This window comes from Pezoporus flaviventris, unplaced genomic scaffold (assembly GCF_033815535.1).
Source record: "Pezoporus flaviventris isolate CSIRO_AGI_PZ_B2104156 unplaced genomic scaffold, CSIRO_AGI_Pfla_v1 ptg000031l, whole genome shotgun sequence".
In the NCBI taxonomy this organism is placed as follows: Eukaryota; Metazoa; Chordata; class Aves; order Psittaciformes; family Psittacidae; genus Pezoporus; species Pezoporus flaviventris.
Window position 1 is genome coordinate 10,001,157 of NW_026892579.1, and position 24,609 is coordinate 10,025,765.

The 24,609-nt window shown below is 38.9% G+C and overlaps 1 protein-coding gene across 10 annotated transcripts in view; it reads right to left on the reverse strand.

Annotated features, from left to right (window-relative positions):
- The window catches only part of LIN28B (lin-28 homolog B), a 100,180-nt gene that overhangs the window by 25,955 nt on the left and 49,616 nt on the right, over positions 1-24,609 (reverse strand). For all 10 annotated transcript variants that reach the window (XM_061460189.1, XM_061460187.1, XM_061460188.1 and 7 more), the window contains one exon: positions 16,970-17,154. In XM_061460189.1, coding sequence (XP_061316173.1) covers positions 16,970-17,154 — 185 coding nt within the window. The remainder of the gene's footprint in view (positions 1-16,969; positions 17,155-24,609) is intronic.

The window sequence follows — 24,609 nt, forward strand, 5'->3', positions numbered from 1 at the left end:
CACCTGCCATTGAGAGATGAGTATTGCCCACTCACCACATCTCTTTAATACAGTCATCAGCAGTCCCACAAACTTCCTGGTTCATATCCAGTGATCCCTTTTACCACATTTCATCCCCATCTCTAGTTCTTCACACCCCCACCTTCAGTTCCATCCCAGTTCTAATCCTAATGGTCACATTAGGGACATACTGGTATGCATGACCCATTTCAGAGGTCACAGCTGGCTACTTCAAAGAAATAAGGATTTTTAAACTGACAAACTTGAACTATTGTTTAATAAAGCACTGCTTTTTTTATTAAAACCACCCAGACAATAAGAACAACAAAACAACACCCAGACTGCCCTCCCCTCCACCGCCAACCAACAGATTGGTTTCATGTCTTTATACATTGTCCCTCTCCCTGTGGAATCTTTAATTTTTTCTTTAACTAAAAGAGAATCTGTTTTAAGAAAACAATTCCAAGTTAAATCAAGTGGATTTATATGCCACACACAAACTACAGTCCTCTACAGTGTAACAAAATATGCAAGCTTAAGCAAATTTACCACCTGCTACCACAGAAAGGGAACATGGTGGTATCCCATTCCCAACACAGCATCTCATTATGGCAGCCATATGTTTCCACGACAGTGATTAGTGTGCATACAGTGTCACGATTAATTTCCAGTACTAATACCACCTTACAACTCATGTACTTTCCCACTTAAAAGTCTCAACCATAATCTGTAATTCAAGAATTTTTTCAGGTTTGTGAAAACTCTCAACTGACCTTCTTACACTTGCAAGACCATAGATACAAAAATGGCATGTTGCGACACCATTACTTCTGTTGTTACCTGGCCTAATAAGAGCAAGCTAACAGTTATATCAATATAGCTTCATTTTGCCTAATACCTCATACTGCAAAAGGAGAATAAGGTAAAACAACACACTCCAGGATGCACCAGCAGAGAGAACCGGGAGAAAGGAGCACATGCTGCGGCCATGCTGACTACACATGCATAGACTGGGGACTGTCAGCTGGTTATAGGAAAATGACCTGCTAATACAGCACATGCAGCATATTTTAGAAGAAGCCTTAGCTACCAGTCTGCAATAAACTAAACCGTGCCACAAAGCCAGGATTCACCATTTTCCACAGCTTCACTTTGTTATGTGACCACCTGTACTGAGCTCACCTGGTGAAAGTTTGGAACAGAATGGGAACCACTGTCAACATAAGGAAGAAGCACTGATCACTTCCTGTCAGTTTTACCTTGCAACTAGAAAAACTATGTTTTTTTTTTGTTTGTTTGGGTTTGTTCATTTGTTTGAATGGATGAAGTCATAGTCATGTACATCTCATTCTGAACCAATTTACTAAGTCATCTTCATTTTGACATCCACTTTCTTCAATGCTGCTGAGGCAACCTTTCATTGATCTATTGTGTGCACATTTATGTGTATACTATATATGTATACAACACATGTATGCAACAGATTAAATTTTTTTTTTTCTCTAAGAAATTAAACTCAATCTCCTGTAAAATTTATCTTAACATTACACTAGGGTAAAGACTATTATTATTCTGCCAAATTCAAAAGCTTTCAAATTTGACTCATTCATATTTTAGGCAAGAATTAAGCCAGAAATGTGGGTCATTAAGAAAAATAAGATATAATGGATTAGATATATTATGGTATATTTCCAAAGATTTTATGGATAGCTAATCACCTGAAGTATCTCATAGACATTCACAGTCACCTGGCAGTTGGGAACAACTATAACCTCTACTTACAAAGAAAACCAACATGCTTCTTTGTTGGTTTCTCATTCAAATTAGCGGCTAGAAACAGATGAGGATCACAAAAAACAATAGTCCCTTCAACAAAAAAGGCCACCAATAATCCAGATTCCCGAAACCTTCTGAACTCAACTGCATTACTACAAAAGGTATTTTCTGATGAGCTGTTATTTTGAAAAGGAGGGGGTCAGTGCACGCTAAAGCCTAGAAAGCAAAGCAGAAGAAATAATGTCTTTATGGCAGTTGATGGTAACGAAGTGACTCAGCTGAGGCAAATTACAAAGCCCATTTGGAGGCACTGATTCCAAGAGCACTGGGAGCTGCAGTCAGAAACCTGGTGCAGCTGCACTGCCAGAAATGTCAATCTTCACAAGCACATAAGCCTTAAAATACTATTTGCAGTAATGCTAACCAGTTTCGTCTAGCACTGAAGGAATTTTTTGTTGTGAAAATAACACGTGAGGGCACTACAGATATATTCTCTACCTATTCCTCACACAGATCAAGCAAAACCAAAGCAGGGTTTCATCATAAAAAGTCAAACATAATTTCTAAGTAATTAAAAAAATTTATTATAACTTCTTTTGAGTTTTAAATTAACCCCTCCTGCAAACTCAAGCAATCTACTCTGCCCTGCACGCTACTGCACACAAAACTTGAAGGCAATTCTTAGTACATTTAGAACTAACGTAACAGTAACTAAGAGATGAAAAACCTCCAGCATCCTACTCTCTACTAGAGCAGTTTTCAATCTGTAGATCTTAGGTATCTACAGACTACTTTATAAAGGATGGGCTAAAGATAGTTAGGAAAAGCAGGCTTGTGGACAGGATGTTTGAATCATTATCACACACCATGAAACAAGAGGATACACATATCCAACACAAATCCTGGGAAGCAGGTCTTCCAGATAAGAAAATGTGTGTATCATTGCTCTCTAATAAGTAAAATATCCAAGAATCACAATTACTGTTGTAATTAAAAACGGCAGTGATTTTAAGTATTTTATGAGTAAGAAGAAAACCAGTTCTGCTTTGAAGAGTTTACTATCTGAACAGACAGAAGAAGGTACAGAAAGGGCTTAGGCAAACAATAAAGTTATTTTAAATCATGTCAGGCACACTATTTTTGTGGGTGCTTAACTTTTTTCCTTTATTAATTAACAAGTCCTCTGTTTCTTCACAGTGATTCACATGTTCTTGCAAGTGGATGGCCAAAGCTGTTCTATAAAACAGAATTAGCTCCCCATCCACTGATCCTACTGATTTATTTAACCACAGAGAGTCCCTGACAAGCAAGAATCACAAAATGGCTGATCAGAAGCCACCCTACTTTATCCGAGGAATACAAATGGGGAACAGATCTCCCAGATACAACAGCCTTCAGGATTGGTGTGCCCCTTCAAATACCCTGTTTCCCCTACGCCTATGGTAATCCCAGGGATGTGGGACACAGCTGGCTGTGGCAGTACCACCAGGGATGGAGGGCACACACAGTCATGGGCAGCACCACCATGGCCGTGGGGCACATGTGGCTGTAGCAGCCCTTGCAGCTGGTACAGAGCTTCTTCAGCCACCCCAGTGAAATGGCAGGAAGGAAACAAAGAGGTGGCTGCATCCGTGCGAATGGTCCATGGGCTGCTGCAGTCCACAACAGCTGTTCCCGCTTTCCCTTCTTTCCTTCCACGAAGGAGGAAGAAATGATGGTGATCATTTTGCCCAATTTCCCATCAGGTGCAAGTCAGGGGTAAAAGCTGAAGAAAGGTTTTAGCCTTTAGAGGAATAGTTTGGAAAGTGGTAAGCTTGCAAAAGGGTTTAAATCTCATATCCTTCACTATCAAAGGAGCAACAATAATGTGTGGAGGTTAGACTGAGGCTTACAGAGGGCTGATTGCTTGAGTTTACCTGTATTTTATTTACAGTATTTTAATTTAATTAGTAGCCATATAGGAGAAGAACCCTAATCTATACACTGGTAGTCAGGGCCTGAGCTGTGAGATATCCGCAATATTCTTTCCTGGTAGGTGGGTTTCCATGCTGAAACACTAGTCTGGCTCTTGCATCTGATACCGAAACCACTTTATTTGCACTTTAAACAATCAAGACAAATTGTGATTGCTTATACAAATCCTTGAACTTGCTTAATTATCAGATGTGGAAAGGTGTCTTTTTCTAATACTATCATCGCTGAAATTGATTGTACAGATAAAAGATTAAGTCCTCATTCTTCTAAAAACACATACTAATGAATTTCAAACAATGACAGACAAGAACAAACAGACAGTGCTGTGCTGTTTTTGCAAATCAATTTATAATCTATGAAACAACATTCCTTAGTGACAAGTTTGCACTGAAAGGAATTCACATTTGAAAAGCTGTAACAAAAAGAGATGCTCACAAATGTTTTTAAGCATCAGTCGGGAAATTTTAATACGGGAATAACTTTTCCAATGTACTGACAGCATCTGTATTCTGCAGCGCTCTTCAGCAGACCACAAGCAAGATTCAGGTTCCACAACACTTACTATTGCTGTTTGTAAGAAAAAGAGCTCATTGAGTACATACAGACTGCATGATCAGATCCTGAATTATTATCTGAAATGATGTTGCACAAAAGCATTTAGTATACAAAATATATTGTGCATTTATACTGAACAGGCATTACGTTTCTCCAATAAAATAATTCTTTAGTGTTAATGTCCTCAAATAATATAAATTGCTTGCATCAACAAACACAGTACAATTAGCTTGTTACCCTTAAACTGAGTTTAAAATAAGCAAATTGTTTGATGACTTTGATGTTTTCTACCCAAAATGTGCTGGCTAATTTTTCCATTCCAGTTCCCATTCCAATCTTTTAACTGCCTTAATCTCCTGCCCTCAGATGTTGACCTCGTAAGAACAGAGGTCATAGGTTAGCACAGACAGACCTCAAAAGATCTGGACTATCAATTCATGCCTGAAAGATTTCTCTTCCACAAAAGAACCACTAAAAAAGCAAATTCCAAAATCCAGCTCCACAGGCTGCACAAAATACAAACTTGTTGATATGTTACATTCATAAATATTCTAAAAAGATTGGATCTAAAAAGTATGAATTAATTTCTGGAGGATACAAAAATAAATAGAACCAATAGCATTGACATGGAATAATGACTGAACTTCAAAGATAAAAAAGCTCTAGTCAGGAGAGAATTAAGAATCAGCATCTTTAACCACAGATACATGTTTTAAATGTTTCTTTCTAATCTCTACATTTGAAAGTAGCCTTTTTCCACACCAGGCATTTTTAAACATTTCTTTTCTTGTCAGGTTAAAAGTATGAGGAGTAACTCAGAAAGTGAAACAGCATCAGTTTAAACAAATTTTACTGATTAGTACTGAGACTACTACCTCATTTTCTTGCCATAATCAGCCATACAACAGATTCCTTGCTGCTTTTTGGTCAATGAGCATACAGCTCATTAAAAAAATGCCAGATGTTTCTTTTCTATGCATAAATGAAATGTATAGATTGTAAAGGAGAAAGGTAACTTCATGAGGCTCCAGTGAGTTAGAAATATAGGGATTACACGAACAAACCATTTGATAAAATTATCTCTGAGTTCTAAGTAAAATTTGTACCTTATACAATGTGTGTGAGGACAAAGTTCTAAAAGTGAAGTGAGTAATGATACTCCCACATTTAATAACATAAAATCCTATTGAACACTATTTAACAAAAAGTAAATTAAAACACTCTGTGGATTCTTCTTTGACTTAGAAAACTGAAATACTCAGCACATTTTAAGTAGTAATTAAAAGGAGATGTATGCACATATTCCTAACAATTATTATGTGAGCAGCTAACTATGGTTTTACAAAATTATATCAAAAACATGGAAAATTGAGCCTGATCAATAGGAAATTCAAGATTTTTCATGTACTTACAAGAAAGAAGTGATTTACAACAACTAACTTGAGAAAAGGAACGTAAGTAAAATTAAACCTTTAAAAAGGTAAACAGGCTCACATCTGAGCTATATACAATATTAATCCTATTGCCAACTACTGATGATTCTCTCCCATTGGCAGAAAAAGTAACACTGCATAATTTTATAGAACAACTCGTTTCATTAAGCAGACACAGACCAACATACCCCTCCAATTGTTTTGTTTTACATTATTAGTTCAGCACAACAAAAACACAGAGGTACTAATTTTAAACACTAGCACATTTGAAGCTGAACTGGAAACACTGAACTATTTCAGCTTTTTGTACTGGCCAAAAGATATCCATTTATCGCTGAGGAAATCAAAGCATTCTGGTTAAACTTTGATGCAAAGGCTGCTGCAACATTAATTGCAGACAATGAAATAAGAGCAGTCTGTAAGTTTGCTATTGTTTTCAGAGCTGTCTGAAGTAAATTAAATGCTTAGCATTTAAACTGTCCAACAGCTCACAGAGTAAAACTCCAAGTGACTTCTAGGCGAAAGAAAGCCATTCAGCACAAGACCAGCACAATTTATATCAATTTTTGTACTTTCAACTATTCATTGTAAAATCTCTAGTGCCAGGACACTCAGCACCAATAAGATTATAAATGAATGGAGATCAAAGAAAATAAATTGTTTAACTCACTCCCATATTTCACAGTGACCCTTCACAACTCCTTCCTCCTTAACCATTCCATGGGTCTGTTACTGAGCAAACCCAGCTCCCTCTACTCCATCAATAATGATATCCTGAGCTAGCTAGTCCTCCAGTTCGGCGACAGCCAACTTTGTTCTCTCTTGCATATGTATGTGCAATTTTTTCCTTGAAACCAGTGTCTTCATCCTTGTCCTACAGTGTCAAATATGTTTTCAAAGAAAAAACAGTCCAAATCCCCAAGCCTAGCTGCTGAGGAGCGTTCAGGCCAATTTCTACCCATTACCTACAAATTCAGAATTCAAAAGAGAAGGAAACCATTTACACTGTAGTAACGGCCTGTGAAGAACACACAAGTTCTACGTGGCCTTTTCTCATCTGCTGCATGAAATACAAGATAGTTATTGTGTACTACTTCTTTAGCCCACTCAATTCAATGCTTGGACTCGCCACTAAAACCAGCCAAATCTTGAACACAATACAGAAGTACTGACTTTGGGGCTCTAAGATCTCTTAAGGCATCACAAATATTAATTATTTTGCAATGGCTCTACGGAATTGTGTGGTTTAACTGGTCTCAGTGAAATGCACAGGAATTCTTAAGCACAAGAAAAAGCCCAAATCATTTTCCAGAGGAGTCTTATTCTAGGTGCCCAATTCGATATATTAGAGCCTGCAGAGCACTTACTATTTTACATCATCTGACATGTTTAGGGCAAAGCTCAAACCGAGCAGCTCTTACAGCTGGGAGCATTTGGTGGTTCTACAACACAAATTCCATGTGTCATGTTTGTCACCCACTAAACGAGGAACACACTATAGGCACACTACTGCAAAAAGTCCCATTTCAGATCAATCCTCCCAGCTGGAATTACCTCAGTCTTTTCAGGGCTGCAAAACAAGAGCTTACAACCCACCTATACTTACATGCACTAGCTCTTGACTTGCAGATCTTTCAAAATGGAGGAAAATTTGATTCAATCCCTGTTTGTACCTCAGGGGATTCAGGCTGCTTTGCACGACCTGAAAAGTGCCCCGAGTACCAGCTTTGAGGTGGTGATCATTTGGAGACCAGGAAAACTCTATTTCTCATATTGACACCATTTTCAATGGTCTGTCCTCCGCTCCCCAAGCCCTCCTCTTCCCTCTCTTTCCTCTTTGTGTTTGTGTTTTCATGTTCCTGTTCCTTTCTTATGTTCTGCCTGATCAACTGTCCTTGAAATACCTTCCTGTCACCCTGCCTGAGGGATCATGGACATCACAGGAGCATTTCTATTTCACCTCCACTGTCTCTTCTCTGAACAACTTCCCACAACCAGCAGAAGCAACTGCAAAGTCCCACTCAGTCCTGCTACTTCTGGATGGAGGATGCCACATCACTGTACAGGGGTGGCTTAAAAAAAGGGTATTTTTTTCCAGATTAGATTTACCTTTCTTGACGTAAAAATGTCCTTAAACTCATTGTTTCTTTCAGGACATAGCCTGTGTTGTACTACCTGCTTGAGAAGTGCTCTAGCACACTGTAGGTGCACTTCGGGACATGGTGGGTGTGCACAGCGGGAATAGCAGCAGCGTGCCTGCACCACCACTACAGAGATGACTACCTCAGTGACACATTCCTCTTATATAATGAACTCCTGAGCTTTTTGACAAAGTAAGATATTGAAGTAAATTAACGTTTTTAAATGATTCATATTTAAGTAGGTTTGATCTTTAAGTGTCAAGGACAGAAACATGAAGCCACAGCTAATAAAAGAAGCAGCTGAGCGATTTAGAATTATATTACTGCACAATCTTTGCTAATTTGAAGTTAAAGGGCTCCAGAATATTTATTCCTTCTGAAGAGCTTCAGATTCATCAACAGTGGTAAATCAAAGGCAACTTTTTGGGAATATCTGATTTGGCAGCTATGCTATAATTCCATTTTCTCCAACTTTAAAGTTCTTAGTACCTTTTTCAAAAGGCTAAAATATATGGCAAGTTCTTCCATCATCTAGAATCACTATCATAATCTTTCCTTAGTATTACATATTTATTATGTGCTTTGAGTATGTTTGCTAGATGAGTTGAGTGCAACGCATCAATAAAAGCAAGAAAATGCAACTGTTTTCCTAAATTAAAAAGTATTTAGGGTTTAATTATTGACCCTGAATATTTCTGTCGTAAAATATAGCACAGGTTGTGTGCATCTTTTAAAGGCAGTTCATCCTGTGAGCAGTTCTGTTCTCTGTCCATTGACAGTTATAATATGCCCCGTGAGCAAAAACCAGCACTGTCTGTAGTCAACAGACAGGGTCAACATCAACTTAAAAAGAAATTTCCACAATCAAAGAAATCCAAATAATGACCTCTTCCCTACACTTTCAAAGCACAGGGCTTAAGTATTTACTGAGTTGGGCCCTGAAAATGTATTCACTGTTTTGTTTATGCTTGTCTACTAAAGTAGTATATTAGCATAGTAGTAACAGTGAGAGAGAATTTGAATCAAGGAAGATGCCGCCAGTTATATTAGGAAGATTTTTAGAAACAGAAATGTTTTGTAAATTATACACTGAAATACTTTAACGTACACTCTACTGAAGTTCATGCATGACCTCCGTTAAATTGAGCAAAGTTCTCAGTTCCGTCTTGCTTCTAAATTCCTTCAGATAAGGGGAATCATTACTACAGGTACGACTCCAGTGTGATCATTAGGATCAGTACACCATCACAAAGGCCTGAATATATGCCAGTACTTTATGGTATATGAGCGAGAGCTCATCCCTTGATGAAAGAGGGTGAAGTGCTCAGAAAACACACATGAAAAGACATCTGATTACTGAAAAATATTCTGCATTCCAAAAACTGTGTATGTACTTAAGAAATCCATCTGCTGCACAGAGACAGCTTTACACTACACGAGATTGCAGAAAACCAATACATTCCTACTCACTTCATCTGTTTCTTGTACATTTTCAGAATGGTATCTACTTCAGCATCAGATTTGGATTTCATATGATGAACACTATGAAAAATTTGGGGTGTATCTCTTCTTAACTGTACATGTATACAAACGGATACCAAAATCAACTTTATTCAGGCTCTATGCTGCTCTTAATACAAGCTTGCTGTGAAGAAAATTAGGCTTCAATACTTAGTGGTATCATTGTCACCAGGTTCCCAGCTCTTGCTTTCACACAGAAACTTGATTTCACTTGAAGCACGCATATAGCTCTATCAGAAGGCACATCTGATGCAAATGAAGCACATTTTTGTGTGTTTTGTTGATTTGTATGCCTGAGTACAAAGCTCAGTTCCCGCCCGCACCTGAAAGAGCAGGTTGAAACACTGCATGGTCATCCAAGTTCACCAGCAAAATGGCATCTGAGAAGAGCCCTTGCTTTCATGTTGCCTTGTGATGAATTTGATAGTTAAGTTGTATGAAACCAACACATGGCATTTCACATGAACAAGGAATTGCTTGTGTAACTACCCAGCACACTACAGTGTGCTGGAGTACCCCAAGATAACTCTTAACTCAACTTGATCAGACAAGCAGCACAGCTAGAAAGCGATCAAATTAAGCTTTGTAGCCTGCATTGCCTATGGGCAATTGGCCTTGCAAATTACACACTGCATGTATTGTTATGCACAACTGTAACCATTTCTACACCTAGCTCCAACATTCAAATACTGATCTTTCAGCTCTGCATCCTGGCTCTCCACTGACTGAACTAGGGAAATAGGAAGAGAAATCCGTTATCTTTTGTGGAAGGCAACTCCCGATGCTCTCTGCTGGATGTGGGGGAAGAAGCTAGGCTAGCCACAGCTTGCTGTCTTCTAAGATGCGAGGCTTTTCTGCCATGTGCACTCACTCTGGAGCATTTATGCCATCACAGCTCTACATCTAGTACTTCCAAAAGACTGAAGTTTAGCTACACCCTAGGCTGGAGACGGAAACATGCCAAATAGCATACTGTCCATAGATATTGGGCACTATACAGACCACTTAAGCTTCTTTCATCTGTTGGTGAAGAAAATAGTCTTGGAGATCTGATTCTATTCTCATAAGGCTGGATGGACTGAGTCCTGGAAGCACACCATGTGTTTGGTATGCAAGACAGCTGTGGTTGCTGAACTCCCTTAAACAGACTTGGACAATGTAGATTTTAATAAGGGTTGTCTAACGAGTACATGCAGTAACATTTTTCAGAGGCTTCTAACTTAGACTTAAATGAGTCTGCACAAAGATAAGGAAAGATTAAGCCCCTGCCCTAGAGATCCATCTCCAAGCCAGCTTTCAAGCCCCCAATCCACAGCATGAAGCGGCAGCTATTTTTAACAGTTACCTATTTTTTTAACCCTATTATAAAGCCCTCTGTTTTTATCCCAGCCTTGGAAAACCCTGAACTGTTGCTAAACAGTTCCAAAAAGTTGTCATCCTGAAAAAAAGCACAAGTATGGAAAACTTTGTCCCTAATGACTGCAGCCCAGCAAGATACAACCTTCTTAAAGTACTGGAGTAGTGCAAAGCTCTCAGGCTTTTTGGATTTTGCCTGTTTTCTGTTATTCTGTTTGCTTGGTTGGGGTGTTTTTTTGTTTCTTTGAGCAGTTCATACTAGTTTAGTGGCTTATTTATGGCACAGTCAGTAAATACCAATAGTAAGATCATGTAAGAGAGCACATCTCACACCAGTATTTATCTCTCTTTCTAACCTATTTTTGAGTATACAAATTATTAACTATTTAAAACGCTGCACAAACTCAAATTTTGCTTGAGGATCCAAGAAGAGGTTGCCTCCAGCAACTTGGATATTTAACACATCATCAAACTATCTTTTGCAGATTAAGTATTGATATGAAAAAATGCCTAAACCACTAATTGCCAGAGTGGAGACCTATAGCTCCCTATTTCTTCCAGTGCCTCCTTCAGTAAATGTTCTGGCTGCAAAGAGGATAGTAGACCCATAGAATCCTAGAATGGCTAGAACTGGATGGGGCTTTAAAAATAACCTAATTTCAATCCCCCTGCCACAGATAGGGACACCTTCCACTAGACCAGGTTGCTCAAAGCCCCGTCCAGCCTGGCCTTGAACATTGCCAGGGATGGCGCATAGTAGCCCAGAGGGGCCTTATTTCATATAGCAGTTTTCACGTAAGAGAACAAAACTATGGTGGTCTTTGCAGTCTGTAGGCCTAAGAGTGGTCACAAACATGACTAGAAAGAGCAAATAAAAACCCAACAGAATCACAGGTTAAAAAAAACCAACAACAAATCCCAAGAATATATCCTACACTTGTAAAATGGGAAAAGCAAGAATGAAAAGTGGAAAGAAAGAAATTCTTAACATGTAAAACCAAGTGAAAGAGAGTCAGGGATGAGGAAGAGGCGCTAACGTTTTAATTTTTAAATGCCACCCTTGAGAAAGGTCCTTTCGCAAGGCTGTATTTTTAAGAAATCTGTGCACAAACCACGCAACCTCTGCATTATGTCTCTGCCAGGTTCCTCTTTACAAACCGGCGAAACTGTGAATGCAATCTACCTTGGAAAAGACCAGGGAAATTCAGCCCTTTTGACAGTGACATGCTGACTCCATTTTATGCCAAAGGCTACAAATCCCTGGATTTTTCATCCATTTCTCTAGTCGGCTGAGCACTCTTGCTTTGCTTGCTCCCCGTATCACCAAGGTGCTGTACAGGATCTGCCCAAAGTGGGTCCCTGGGGCTGTCTGAGGGCAGGAATGGATGTGCCCCTTGCACTGTAGCTGTGTGCTGTGACTGTCAATGTCAGCCTTGGATCCCAGCTCTTGGGCAAAGGAACCCTGATGGGTTTTCCCCATCCACCTCAGCCCCATCCATCTGTTAAGCATAGTTTTTATGAGCTTCTCCCAAGTCAGTCAGTAGAGATGGAACTGATACAGTCTCAAGTTTGAAGTGATTTTATATCACATAATTTTGCTGTCCTAAACTAAGTCTCCTAGTCATGTTAACTTCCCTTCAAGTGACCTCCACAGCACCCCACCAAGCTGTCATCTCTGCCTGCATCACAACAGGTTAGTGGCTGTTTGTGCAGATCACGAGCTTTTGAAGACTTTTAAGAATTTCTTATTATAGCCTGACTTCAGATAATCCACAGAATGTCTTCGAATATTAAATCAATTTTCTGTCTGACTCAGACACAAACTAATTTTAAGTGACAGTTCATCAGGGAAGTATTATATTATTTAATTGCAGTCTCCCTTCCCTATGTGGCTGTAATTCCACCCAATCAGTGGTTTAGAAATGTAATTTTCTTCATGTGAAAATTATACTTCTAGTCATGTCCAAGACTTACTGGCAAACGCCATTTACTGCACCTTAACAACGTGCACCATGTAGTATACCTTACAAAGCCACTTTTCTGTTCGTCACTCCATTACAGATGTCTACATTGGCAAAAGGTTTTTTGAAGTGTCACATTGATGCTTCAGTGCTCATGAGTTCTTAGCCAACTGAGCTAGAAATACACAGCTATTTCACTAGCCATATTCCCAGAACATAATTCAGCATTACCGTCTATCCAGTGACAACACTTTGTTAAACTCTGTCATTTCCAGCAGCTCCCAACTCCATCCCTCACAGTTTATTTGCAGGGCTGTGCTATAAACCAAGTCAGTGAAATGTTTTCATGTCAAACCCAAAATTTCACAACATACTGCTACTTTATTACATGCTGAAATCCACACCAATTATTGATACAGGTCACCCATGCTAGAAAGCTGCCCTGCCACAAGTGTGATGTTAGTGGATGGTAGCATAGGACTGAAATGTCATAAATTAGAAATGGGAGATGGAGCTAGACCCTTAATTCTTGTGTCCTCCTTCTTGCCTTATTTTACCGCTCCCATTTTGGTGTAAATACTTCAAAACAAAAAAAAAGAATGTTTTCATTATCCCCATCCTGCCTGAAATGTTCCACATGAAGGAGGTGCCACGCTAAACAGATACAACACTACAGACACTCTGCTGAAAAAGTATCCAACTTTGAGTTCCTACTCAGAATATTTAAAGATACTGGATAACATCCCTAGGTCCCAAAGATAACTCTTAACTTCTAGTCCTGTATCATGCATCTTCTTTGTTAATATTGTGCCAAAGACCTTTATTTAAATTTATTTAAATATACACGGCATTAAAGAATATTTTTCCCAGCTATATAAATTTATTAATATTAAATAAAAAATTACACTTGATATAATGGCCTTTGGCACAGTTTCATTTTAGATCACATACAAACATTGGAGAGCATTTTGAACAACCAAGCGAACAAACAAGCAAAAAAACCTCAAAAGGCGCAAAAATTATTTTCCTTTGTCTCTTTTTCTGCCTCCGAAATTTACTCTGAGATGGTGGGGTAGGTTCTGATTCTAAATCATGATTTTACAGGCCTGTCTACAAGTTACTGGGCAGTTGATTAAAGTGTGAATTTGGGGTACTTTTCTGCATCAGCTCCCTGTGTTCATTCCTAGAAAGCAGCACAATGTGCTTTTGCGTCAGCTCACCACTAAACTTGAGCAAAACACACTGTGTTGGGCATGTGTTAAGAGCTGCTATGAAGGCAGCTGCAACGTGCCCCAGTGTAACGCATTGGAAATTCATCCCCTTGCTTATTTAGGTAGAACCAGCCTCTCCACTGTACATCTCTGACAAGAAACACCATTTCTGAACTCAGCACTTGTCAGATGCAAATCCCAGCTGAATCTTGGTTAGAATCCTCACCTCTAGCCCACATCACTCTAGACACTTCGAAAAAGTACACTTAAGATAGATGGATATTACAATAGCTTAAACTAAGACATGGGAACCTAAAGCCTGCAGGCTACTTATAGCCACAGCTTCATTTCACATGGACTGCAAACATCTTCTCCTTCTGTGGACTGGCATGTGCTAGCACACTGGCTGAGAAAGATGCCAAACTGGCCAGTATCACCAACAGCAATCACAAAGCCTTCCCACCTATGTTATCAAATTAATGCAGCCCACAGTTAACGCTGAAGGGGAATATCACAGCAAGGTGCCCACAGCAACAACACTCTGCAAATTACAGCAACTATGGAGTCCATTGTGGAAGCTCCGCAAAATCTATGAACAAGCAACAATACTGGTAACCTCAGCGTCATGACTTTTTTCCTCCCCCTCAGCACATATTGCTGCTTTTCCTTCTCTTTTTCCCATATTTGCTATCTGCAAGCCTTTCTCTCAATCTTCTCATCTGTCCTAATACACCATTATTGAAGTCATGGTATCTATACAGAAAGATATACCGAGTCTGGGCCCTTGCACTATTACACTGGTAACATAGAAAAGAGATGAACACAAGAAGCTGGAATTAGCTTTCATAAATGGAGGCAGTTCTCACAGGGTAACAGCATCTTCAAAAAATTTTCCACTATGCATGTTGGAGACGAAGTTTTTATTGGCTAGGCATTCAATCCAAACTAATTTTCCTTTAAGCAATGACACTGTTCCTCAATGAGTAATAATGTCAGGCTACTTCAAGCATTTCAAATTTCAGACTTCTGTGTGTTTTATAACCTAAGCATAAGAATTTTGAGACAGAAGTGGGTAGATGGTTTTGCCCACATTTTCATATTCAAATCAAGTCAAATTAATTTTTAACTTTTCTTCTTTTAAAGCCAAGAGTACAGCATCTCACAGATTACCCCTCTGCACTGTTTTTCAGAGTATATCTGTTCAATTTTTTATATGCTTTAGCTATGAAAAAACATCACTGAAATTAGGATTCATCTCATCTAACTTTAGAGAATTGTAAGGGAAGTATCTACAGCATTGGAGCTAGGCTCTCTTTGTAGCCCCTGAAAAGAAACAGCCACAAGGCAAGATTCATCCCCAATATTTTAGATGCTTCCCTAGCGTGAGATGAATCGCACTCTGATAGTACTGCTTCCTCTGCATTGACTACACGCTGTGCACTCTAAATATCTACATTTGTTCAAACCTGTCTCCTTCAATATGTACTTTTTCTTGTCTACTTAAAACCTGTCGGTTTAAATTGGAAGGGTTTTGATGCAAGGACTGTCTTTCTTCATATACATGTACAACAAACAGGACAATACTATCACAGCTGTATGACTGTGGCCTTTTTTTGCTGCCATAGTATAAAACATCAATAACAATGGTAATGCTAATACCCTAAACAGATTATTAATTACAGTGCATGGAAAACAAAATGGTTTAAATAAGAGGTATATTGGAAGCCTAGCACAAAAAAAAAACAAAAAAAAACCAAAAAAAACAAAAGAATAAAAAAATTCACAACCATTGCATGCAACACAACTCCGAAAAGCCAGATATGGTGAGCAATCAAAAAGAAAGCTTTGTCTGGCTTACAAAGTCTCTCGCTGTTGTGGTTATGGACTCTGATCTGTTACAGCAGCAATAAATTTTGTTCATGGCCTTTAGCTTTTACAAAGAAGGTGAAAGAGGGACAACTATCATGTTGTCTTCAGTCCTTAATTTAAAAAGAGGAAAAAGAGCAAAAAGGAGGGGAGAAGGAGAAGCAGCCTTTTAGCAGAGGTAGGGACAAGTGGAGCTCATCTGTAGTCAGCAAAGGTTTCTGATCCTCCGTTTCACGAAGCTGGGCTACACTGCTTTTCCAGGAGACTCCCCCTCTTTCCCAAGCTACCCTACTTCAGAACTTGCAACAGGGAAGAGCCACTTTTCAGTCGTTCCATACATGAAATACTGCAGGCAAAACCTGACTAGATGTTCTTGCTAGGATCCTTCACAACATCCCCTTGAACTCAGTCATTACAGCTACCGGCCTAAGCAATAAATATGAGGAGTTAAAAAAGGAGATTCACCTAAATACAAGAGCTTTGGGTAGGAAGGCTGCCCTTGGGAAACTATGTGCAGGTGGCTTTGTAGTAAAGAGGATTACAGGACTTCTTCAAGCCCTCAGAGACAGAAGTGAAGTGAAACAGAGCAAGTCGGACTGCTGCACTTGTATATAAAGAAGTGCACTTCTCAAGACTAACCTAAGATTTGTAAAACATTATTACAACAGTTCTACAGGCCACTAAGCACTAAAACCTTTGGAAATACCTGATACTCTGTTCTCTAGGTAAAAATGTAATTAATCAAATTATGCATATCTCAACCGTAACTGCACCACCTACACTTTCTTCTGTATAAAATTACTGATGGACAGTTTAAAACCCCACTGCACACAATAGTCTCCTTAGCATGCACAATTCTCACCTAAGCATGATGTTTAACCTGTATTCAGACTGACCTCTCTTCTCAGTCTAACAGTAATATTTTCAAAATAGTATTACGCTCCTTTGCAGCCTCCCTCTAATTCATTAAAAACCTTCTCAAGTGAAACCAATCAAGTGGGTGATTTATGATACAGCTTAATAAGTTTAATCAAATGACGAGGCTAGATGTAAAAGCCAAATTTACATAGAAGGCTTTCCTTTCACAAATGAATAAATGCTGAAAACATAGTTTCAAGAAAAAAATTGCAAAGAAATAAAAAAGGGGGAGGGGAATAGCAAAGTAAGGTAATTACCTATCTCCCTTTGGTTTTCTTTTTTGTACTGTCTTCCCTTTGGGTCGTCTTTCACTTCCTAAACAGGGGCTCCCACCAGGGCCTGTTACCCGTATTGATTCAAGGCCTTTGGAAGATTTCTTAAAAGTAAATTCCACTGGTTCTCCTTCTTTTAGGCTTCTAAATCCTTCCATGTAAAGCTTGCTCTGTAATAGGAAAAATACTCTTGGTTACCAATGCCTTAAAAACAATATTTACATTTATAATCAACAGGAAAAATTATCCTATTATAGAATACACACAGGTTGAATAAGTTTTCTCCGTGCGAGCTGTAGCAGATGAAACTGCAAATTAGAATCCTGGATGCACTGAACACACTATTTAAGGCTAAACAAGTAACAAAAACCTAATTTCAGTACCAGCAAAACTGAAATAACATTTTCCTTTTCCATGATGAATGTAAGAAGCAGAGAAAACGCTGTACTCTTAAACCCGCTGTCTAACTGGCATCAGGAACTGTAAAGGATTTTCAACAAAACAGGAAGAGAACAAATATTCACTTCAGGGCTAATTTGTTTATGATCAAAATCATCATAGTTCATATTTCTGGGACGTGACTCTGCTGCTTGGAAAATGGATCAAAAATACAGCAGGAGGAAGGCACTCTGAACAAAGTCTACTGAAATAGGCAATTCAAATATCCTTAATGAGCTGCTACATTTCTGTTCACTATCCCAAAAATCTTATCTAATTAGCATGACTTAGGTATAGATTTTTATTTTCATTCACAGAAAAGGAAATTATTATCATCAGTGCAAGTAAAATAAATACTGAAAAATCTTTTGATATTACACTATAGCAATCTTGGACAAGCTGAAGTCAACAGGAGCTCACCACTGATTTTGATGCAATGAAACTTTTCATCTCAATTCCTAATAAGTTACCTGGGTTTAAATAGTGGGTCTAGATCCCAGGACAATTACGATTAATCAAACTCTTAAATAAAATTAATCAAAGTAAGTGAGACAACTTGGGGGGAGCGTGCATAAAATGATAAGACACTGGTTGCACTAGATGTTTATTTTAGAAGTTACACACTACATGAATGAGATCAGTTGGACTCACAGAGAAGACTACAAAATCCATCAATTTCCAAACACTTGCAGTTTATTGAGGGAACTTATAAACATGTTTTCTTCCTTTGCTCATGAACTCTTCATAGCAAAGAGAAAAATGTTTCCTGACTGATTCTTATTCTGTTCTCCAGCATTCATCGGTTGAACCACGGAGTCAAGAAGGTGTCATCCCAGTCATTCACATGTCAAAAAGAGCTGAGTGACATTCGACTCTGTAAGTCACATCTACTATCCGACAAGTGCAACGAAATAATGTGTTCAAACCAGAGGGCAATCCCCAAGATGGGATCCCTGTAATCATGTTATGGGTATGGGAGGTCTGCAGCACCAAGCCACTATTTCAGCAGAGCTCAAGAACTGACATCTCAAGAGTTCATGGCTCAGACACAAAGGAGGGAGCTGGTCTCTTCTCAAGGATATATGTAGAACAGGACAGAAGGCAACAGGCCTGAACTGCTCCATCTAGACATGAGAAGTAGCTCACCATGAGAAAAATTAAACAAAGAAGTTCAGAAAAGTACAGTTCCCTTTTCTGGAAATAGCTAAGGCTCACCTTAAAGGCAGATAATCACCTAATCCAAGGCCCTGCTTTCAGCAAAAGGTTGGATCAGATGATCTCAAGAGGTAGGTCCCTTCCAACCTTGACTTTTCTGTTATTCAGCTAGCTTAATCTGGAGCTGCATCACACCTGGCAAGACTGGAAAACAGAATTCTAGTTCCTGGTTCTGCAACAGTTAGGGGACTTGTATCATTTAACTTCTCCTTGTCTTTCTAAAGAGAGATGCCACTGTGGAGTCCACTGCCCACAGAACTAATAGACTAAGTTAAAAAATATAAAATTATTAGGAATATTTATTTTAATGAAACCATGTGAAAGTATAAGCACCTTTGCTTCCAGAAAACCCAAGTACCAGACCAGTCGAGTCCTCACAGCCTACCCAGCAGCAACCATTCCTAATTCCAACAAGATACTATCAATGGCAGTCCGGCTGAGGGACTCAGTTGTTTGTGATTTTTCCAGCAGCCAAAAGTAAGCAAGAACACAGCTCCACTAGTTAGGATGAAGGCTGGTTTTGCTTATCCAGTTGTACAGCTCTAGTACATGTGGTTCTATCACAAAATGTTGTAACCGTGTGAAGCATGAGACAAATAGCTGACTTTCTAGATAAGAGGCTGAGTACTATTTAAAACGGAAAGAGGAAAAGGGGGGGCGACAATACAGTGCGAGGAGCAACACACATTAAAGTAGAAAAATGTAAGATCTGTCCCCTGAATCAGAAGCTTGGCTGTTTTTTTAAATGAAAATATAATGTATGGAAAGGAAACATGCAACTTTTCTCACAGATACAACTGGAGACAGCAATTCTACATAAACCAATGAAACCTAACCAGGAAGGCAGTATTATTTCAAGCAAGCCCTCCATGTCTGTATAGCAATAAGAGGATCTTTGTCACAACAAAGAAACATACAAGTTCAGAATATCCCTAAAAAAGACACCACCACTCATCAACTGAAACAACTGATTTTGATTGTGGCATGAATCCATCTCTAGCTCCATACACACTTCAGCAGCCACCAGGGAAAATCTTGTTAAAAGGAAAGAACCAAAGAACATGTGTTTTGTCCCAAACTAAAACATAGAGTTATATGTTCCAAAGCTAGACAATCATGACAACATTGACGGGTGGTGATCATAAGGTGAACCTCAAGTTGATAAACGTAAGTCCTTATTTCTTAGCAATACTGAACACGGCGTGGATGCTTTTGTCTTTTTAACTATAACTTAATGAAGATATAGTTAAATCTCAGCAAGACTTAGGTGTTTTTCTTTCCAAGTTTCACTGTTATAAAACAAATGCCGAAAGGTTGACATCTGATATGCACATAACATCTACTTTACTGAAAAAGAAATAAGTACTTATTTAAACACAACCTAAACCAGGGCATTATTAGTTTTTTTAAATGTTTTTATTTTTCTCACTTCACTTTTAGCCCCAGAACTTATTTCCAAACTAAGCACTGTATTTACAAGAGGAATTTAAAAAATATTTAAAAGCCAAAGTAATGGAACAATTACGCTTTCATAAATTGTTATGCAAGTACACATTTTTTTTGCTTATTTAGGTTTTTTTAAGCTCCTTTAACAACAGAAAACGTTGAAAAAAACATTCCAAATGACTTTGCACAGTACTCTCCTTGAGTACACCTCAACAGCCTTTTAATGTTATAGATGGATTCGGTGCCATCTGACTGTGTAAATGTATACCCCTGTGCTGTCAGCCAACTCAGTGAGATTCTCTGAGGGTGCAATAACAATTCAAAGCCATTGTGAAAAAATGGCATTTGGAAACCAGCAAAACGTATCTAAAACCTGAATTCCTCAACTTGTCTAAAGAGTTGGACAAAAAATGTCTCTAAAGTTGATAATTTAATGTTGAGAGACCTAGCTCAGTGCTTTCCTCGCATTACTTAAACAAATAAAACCCATACAGTTAAAAGCAGCCAGAGTTTCAAGTCAGTGAACCATTTCTAGAGCCCTGAATGGGGTGTATGGGCACACCGCCAACGAACAAAGGGAAAAACTTAAAAGCAACATGCTTTTCTTCCTTTCTCTCTCTTTCAGCTGTCAGAGACTTTGCTGTTATTTTTACCAGCAGTCAATACAGTGATTTCAGAGCTTTTTTCTTTTTCCCTTTTAACTTGACAGAAGCATTTCTAACTTTTTTTTTTTTTTTTAATAGGTATCCTATTATTTCTTGCTATTTTAGCCTATAGTCTCACACATCTCAGTCACGAGCAAAGGCCTGGTCCAAAATGCTGGCAATTTTGTAAGAGTATTAGCAACAACAACAAAAAAGAGTGAAAAAATCCAAGATGACAAGTTCTTGGAAAGCATTTCCTACTATGAAAAAAATATCAAAACATAACTGTAGCAAAACATAAACTGTATTAGCAAGATGGTAAATGTACTATTTCCTGGGCAGTGTCAGGGAGTGCTTACAATTCTCACCAGGCTCCAGGAAAGAAAGGAAGTTTGGAATTAAGGCTTATTACTGAGGCCCAATTGCCTCCAGTACATGTGCATTATTTTTATTAACAAGTGGGGAAGGAAAGGGGTAACAGGGTCCCTGTAAGTACCTCCTCATAACAACTTTGCCATTTCCAGTCAGGGCTGTGACCAACTGCTGTCACAGACTTTAAATTCTTCAGAGGGGGGAGAAAAGTAATTCATAGGCATTCTACTTAGATAATTTATTATCTGTATCTCTCGTTTCTGCCCCTTTTTATATCTAGTGATTGACTGATTGTTCAGTACAATGACCAGATGCCACCACTATGCCGGGTTTCCCAAAGTAAGAAAAGAGTTTTCCCTCCAGAATTATCTACAATTAAATCCAGACATGAAGGAAGGCATATCCTTGAAGGCCAACTGCACTGGAGTGTAAGAAATTCTCTCCAAAACAATCTTAATACAGTTCTGTCAAGAGCCAGCAACCTGGAAGTAAGGTACAGAGTAAGATACAGAGGTAGAACAATTTACACAGGGTCTATACTACTGCTCTTACCTGCATTATGTCAAACCAGAATTTAACTTTTGTACAGTGCAAATGGTAGAGGAAGAGTTACAAAATAATATCAGTTGCATGATACAAGGCCTGATGCAAGTACTTTCGCTGCCCGCCAAAAGTTCGTTTTAGGAGGTTTGGTAAGATTATATACTTTTGGTGGCAGACTGCTAAAACACACAAAAAGTCCACTACAGTGAACAGCCCCTCCAAAGCAATGCAGCTCTTCTGCATTAACAGAGAATTCGAAGACCAAGCACTCACAAGACAACTTGCCATTGACTCCTGCTGACCTCAAGGGCTTTTTCCTGCTCCTAGAGGCTTATCTTGCACCAAATCTGGCACTTCTTGGTCCTCCCCATAAGCCAATTTAACTCACTAATCTGACAGGAAACAAACTTGGTTTAAAAGCAAGGGGGAAGGGAGGGGGTAGAAGGGGGATAACAGGAAGAGGAAACAGGGATAGATTTTTGTTTTTCTAGTGAGCTAATTCTGTTCACTGAACGGTTCAAGGAGCTCCAGGGCACACACAGTGGAAATGGCAATTTTTGAGATGAGAATGTGTTTAATACTTTTCTAAAAAAAAAAAAAAAAAAAGTAGTCTATAGTATTTTTTTTTTTAAGTTCAACATAATACAAATAAACTTGACTTTAAAATAGAGCCATAAACCAAATTATTTCTCAAAGATTTGCACTTCAGCTCTTAGGCAATGAAAAGCCATGTATGCCACATGTACACAATGTTTATTAGATAGGGTGAGGTAGTAACTGACAGTACGGAAAGAACTGGTACATAGGCAGTAACTGCAATGCAGCTGGTACACCGCAATTTCACATCTTTATTTACTTGGAGTTTGTGGCTTGAATTTCCACCTCGACCATAGCCATGTTCAGAATCTTGTTTCCATTCACCATCCTGTTACTCTCTTCACACTGTTACTCTTCTCAGTGAGAAGTGTGCAAAAGTATTTATTCAGCTTTTGAACAACAGACACTAATTCAAGGATTTCTTCTTTCTCAATTTATTTATATGTCTGAAGAAATTTTGAAGTGCTTTAACTCTTAAGAACTTTAATTCTAACTCAGCTTAATACTTTCGGGCTTTGTTCCACCACAACTTCCAAGAAGTGACTTCCTTTGATAATCTACTTCTTCCTTTTGCATTACCTTTTCTCTACCAATATCCCTCACAGGACAAGGTTTTCTGCTTGAAGAATTGGGTAATTTCCCACAGTTTTCCTTTACCTGAGATTCAATTTTAACCTTTTTTGGGTTAAAACTTGAACAGGGGATGTTTGGATTGGATATAAGGAAGAAATTCTTCACTGTTAGGGTGGTGAGGCACTGGAATGGGTTGCCCAGGGAGGTTGTGAATGCTTCATCCCTGGCAGTGTTCAAGGCCAGGCTGGACAGAGCCTTGGATGACATGGTTTAGTGGGCGGGAACTAGATGATCTTAAGGTCCTTTCCAACCCTAAGTATTCTATGATTCTATATAGCCCACCTATAATGCTACTATTCCTACTAGTATTCCTCTCTTATAATATTGTTATTACAGTGTATGCATATAACTTACAGAATCATAAAATGGTTTGGGTTGGAAGTTGGAGCTGTATAATACGTCTTTCGTAATTCCTTCCCGAAGTGATTTTGACCAGATTCTACTGTGTCCAGGCTACTGTTCGTTTCTTTACATGGTGCCACTTCATTCACAACACCTTACTAACTTTCTGCAAAATTTTCAGTATTTTTGTTCAGGCCACGAATGCTATTTGACAATGTTTCCATTGTCTCCATATCTGATTACGCATTCAGCACCAGGTGTTCTGGTTTTGTATACTACCAGAAAGAGCCTGGATAATAAACATCTTTTACGCTTCTTCGCCATGACCTCACCCTCTTCTCTTGCTATAGTAAGTATATTTTTTGTTAGTGTATCACCTACACAACTGATCTTCTACTACTAGTTTTTACCCTTCCACTGCTCCTTTGCATAGCTTACTTGTATTACTGCATGTGCAATTCTCATTTACATAATTTTCCTCCTTCTGTGCTTTTAATACCTTAGGCATGAAAATCCAGCCAGCCTCTTCTCCCATTTCTTAGTTTAAGTATTTTCTCATCAGTCATGCTAGGCACAAGATAGAGTTTGAGGACTCAGTTCAGATAACTGAGAGGAAAGGTTCCTCTTCCCCCACCTCAGTCTCATACTGACTCAGAAAGAAAAACATCTGCCTCTTCTTGGTAATGTCAGGTTTTCAGCTATTGTTTCTGTTCCCTGAATCAGTTCTATGCAGAGTTAAAAAACCCAGCAGCACACCTCAAAAGAAGACATGGCAGGCAACGCTGTCCTGTGCAGCATCTTGACAACTTACCAATTACACTGCCTCAGTGATCTGAAACCACGCTGTTAATCCCAAGCAGTTTATAACACCCTCTGAAGTCCAGCCATTTGAGAAGCATCTCCTTCTCTTGACGGCGTTCCAATGGTTGAAAACCTCCAAGCTCCCTCCTCATAAGTGCTCCCTCACTACTGACCACAGTGCCTTTGGGAGTGACCACAGATGCCCCCTGGGATGGTGGCCTGGCCCTTCCCTTCCTTCACTCACCACTGAGCTATCTCACCCTCAGGCAAGTGCAGTCACTTCATGCAACTGAAAGCGACTTATTTTCTGTTCCCAATGCTCACCTGCTGTAAGGCACTGTTGCAGAGACCTGAAGACTCTACAAAATTTAGGAACAAACGAACATGTCCTTTTATGCATTTAAGGCAGATTATCCTTTTTCTATTTTTATTGGGAGGAGGCACTTTTTTTCCCCCCTGTTTATTCTTCTTTCATGTGACAAGGGCCTGAGAAAAAACATCCTGATGGGGGAGAAAACAAACATGACTATGGGAATGGTGTACCTATTCCCTTGATGATGTGCTGTACACTGGAAAATTCATAATATATACATA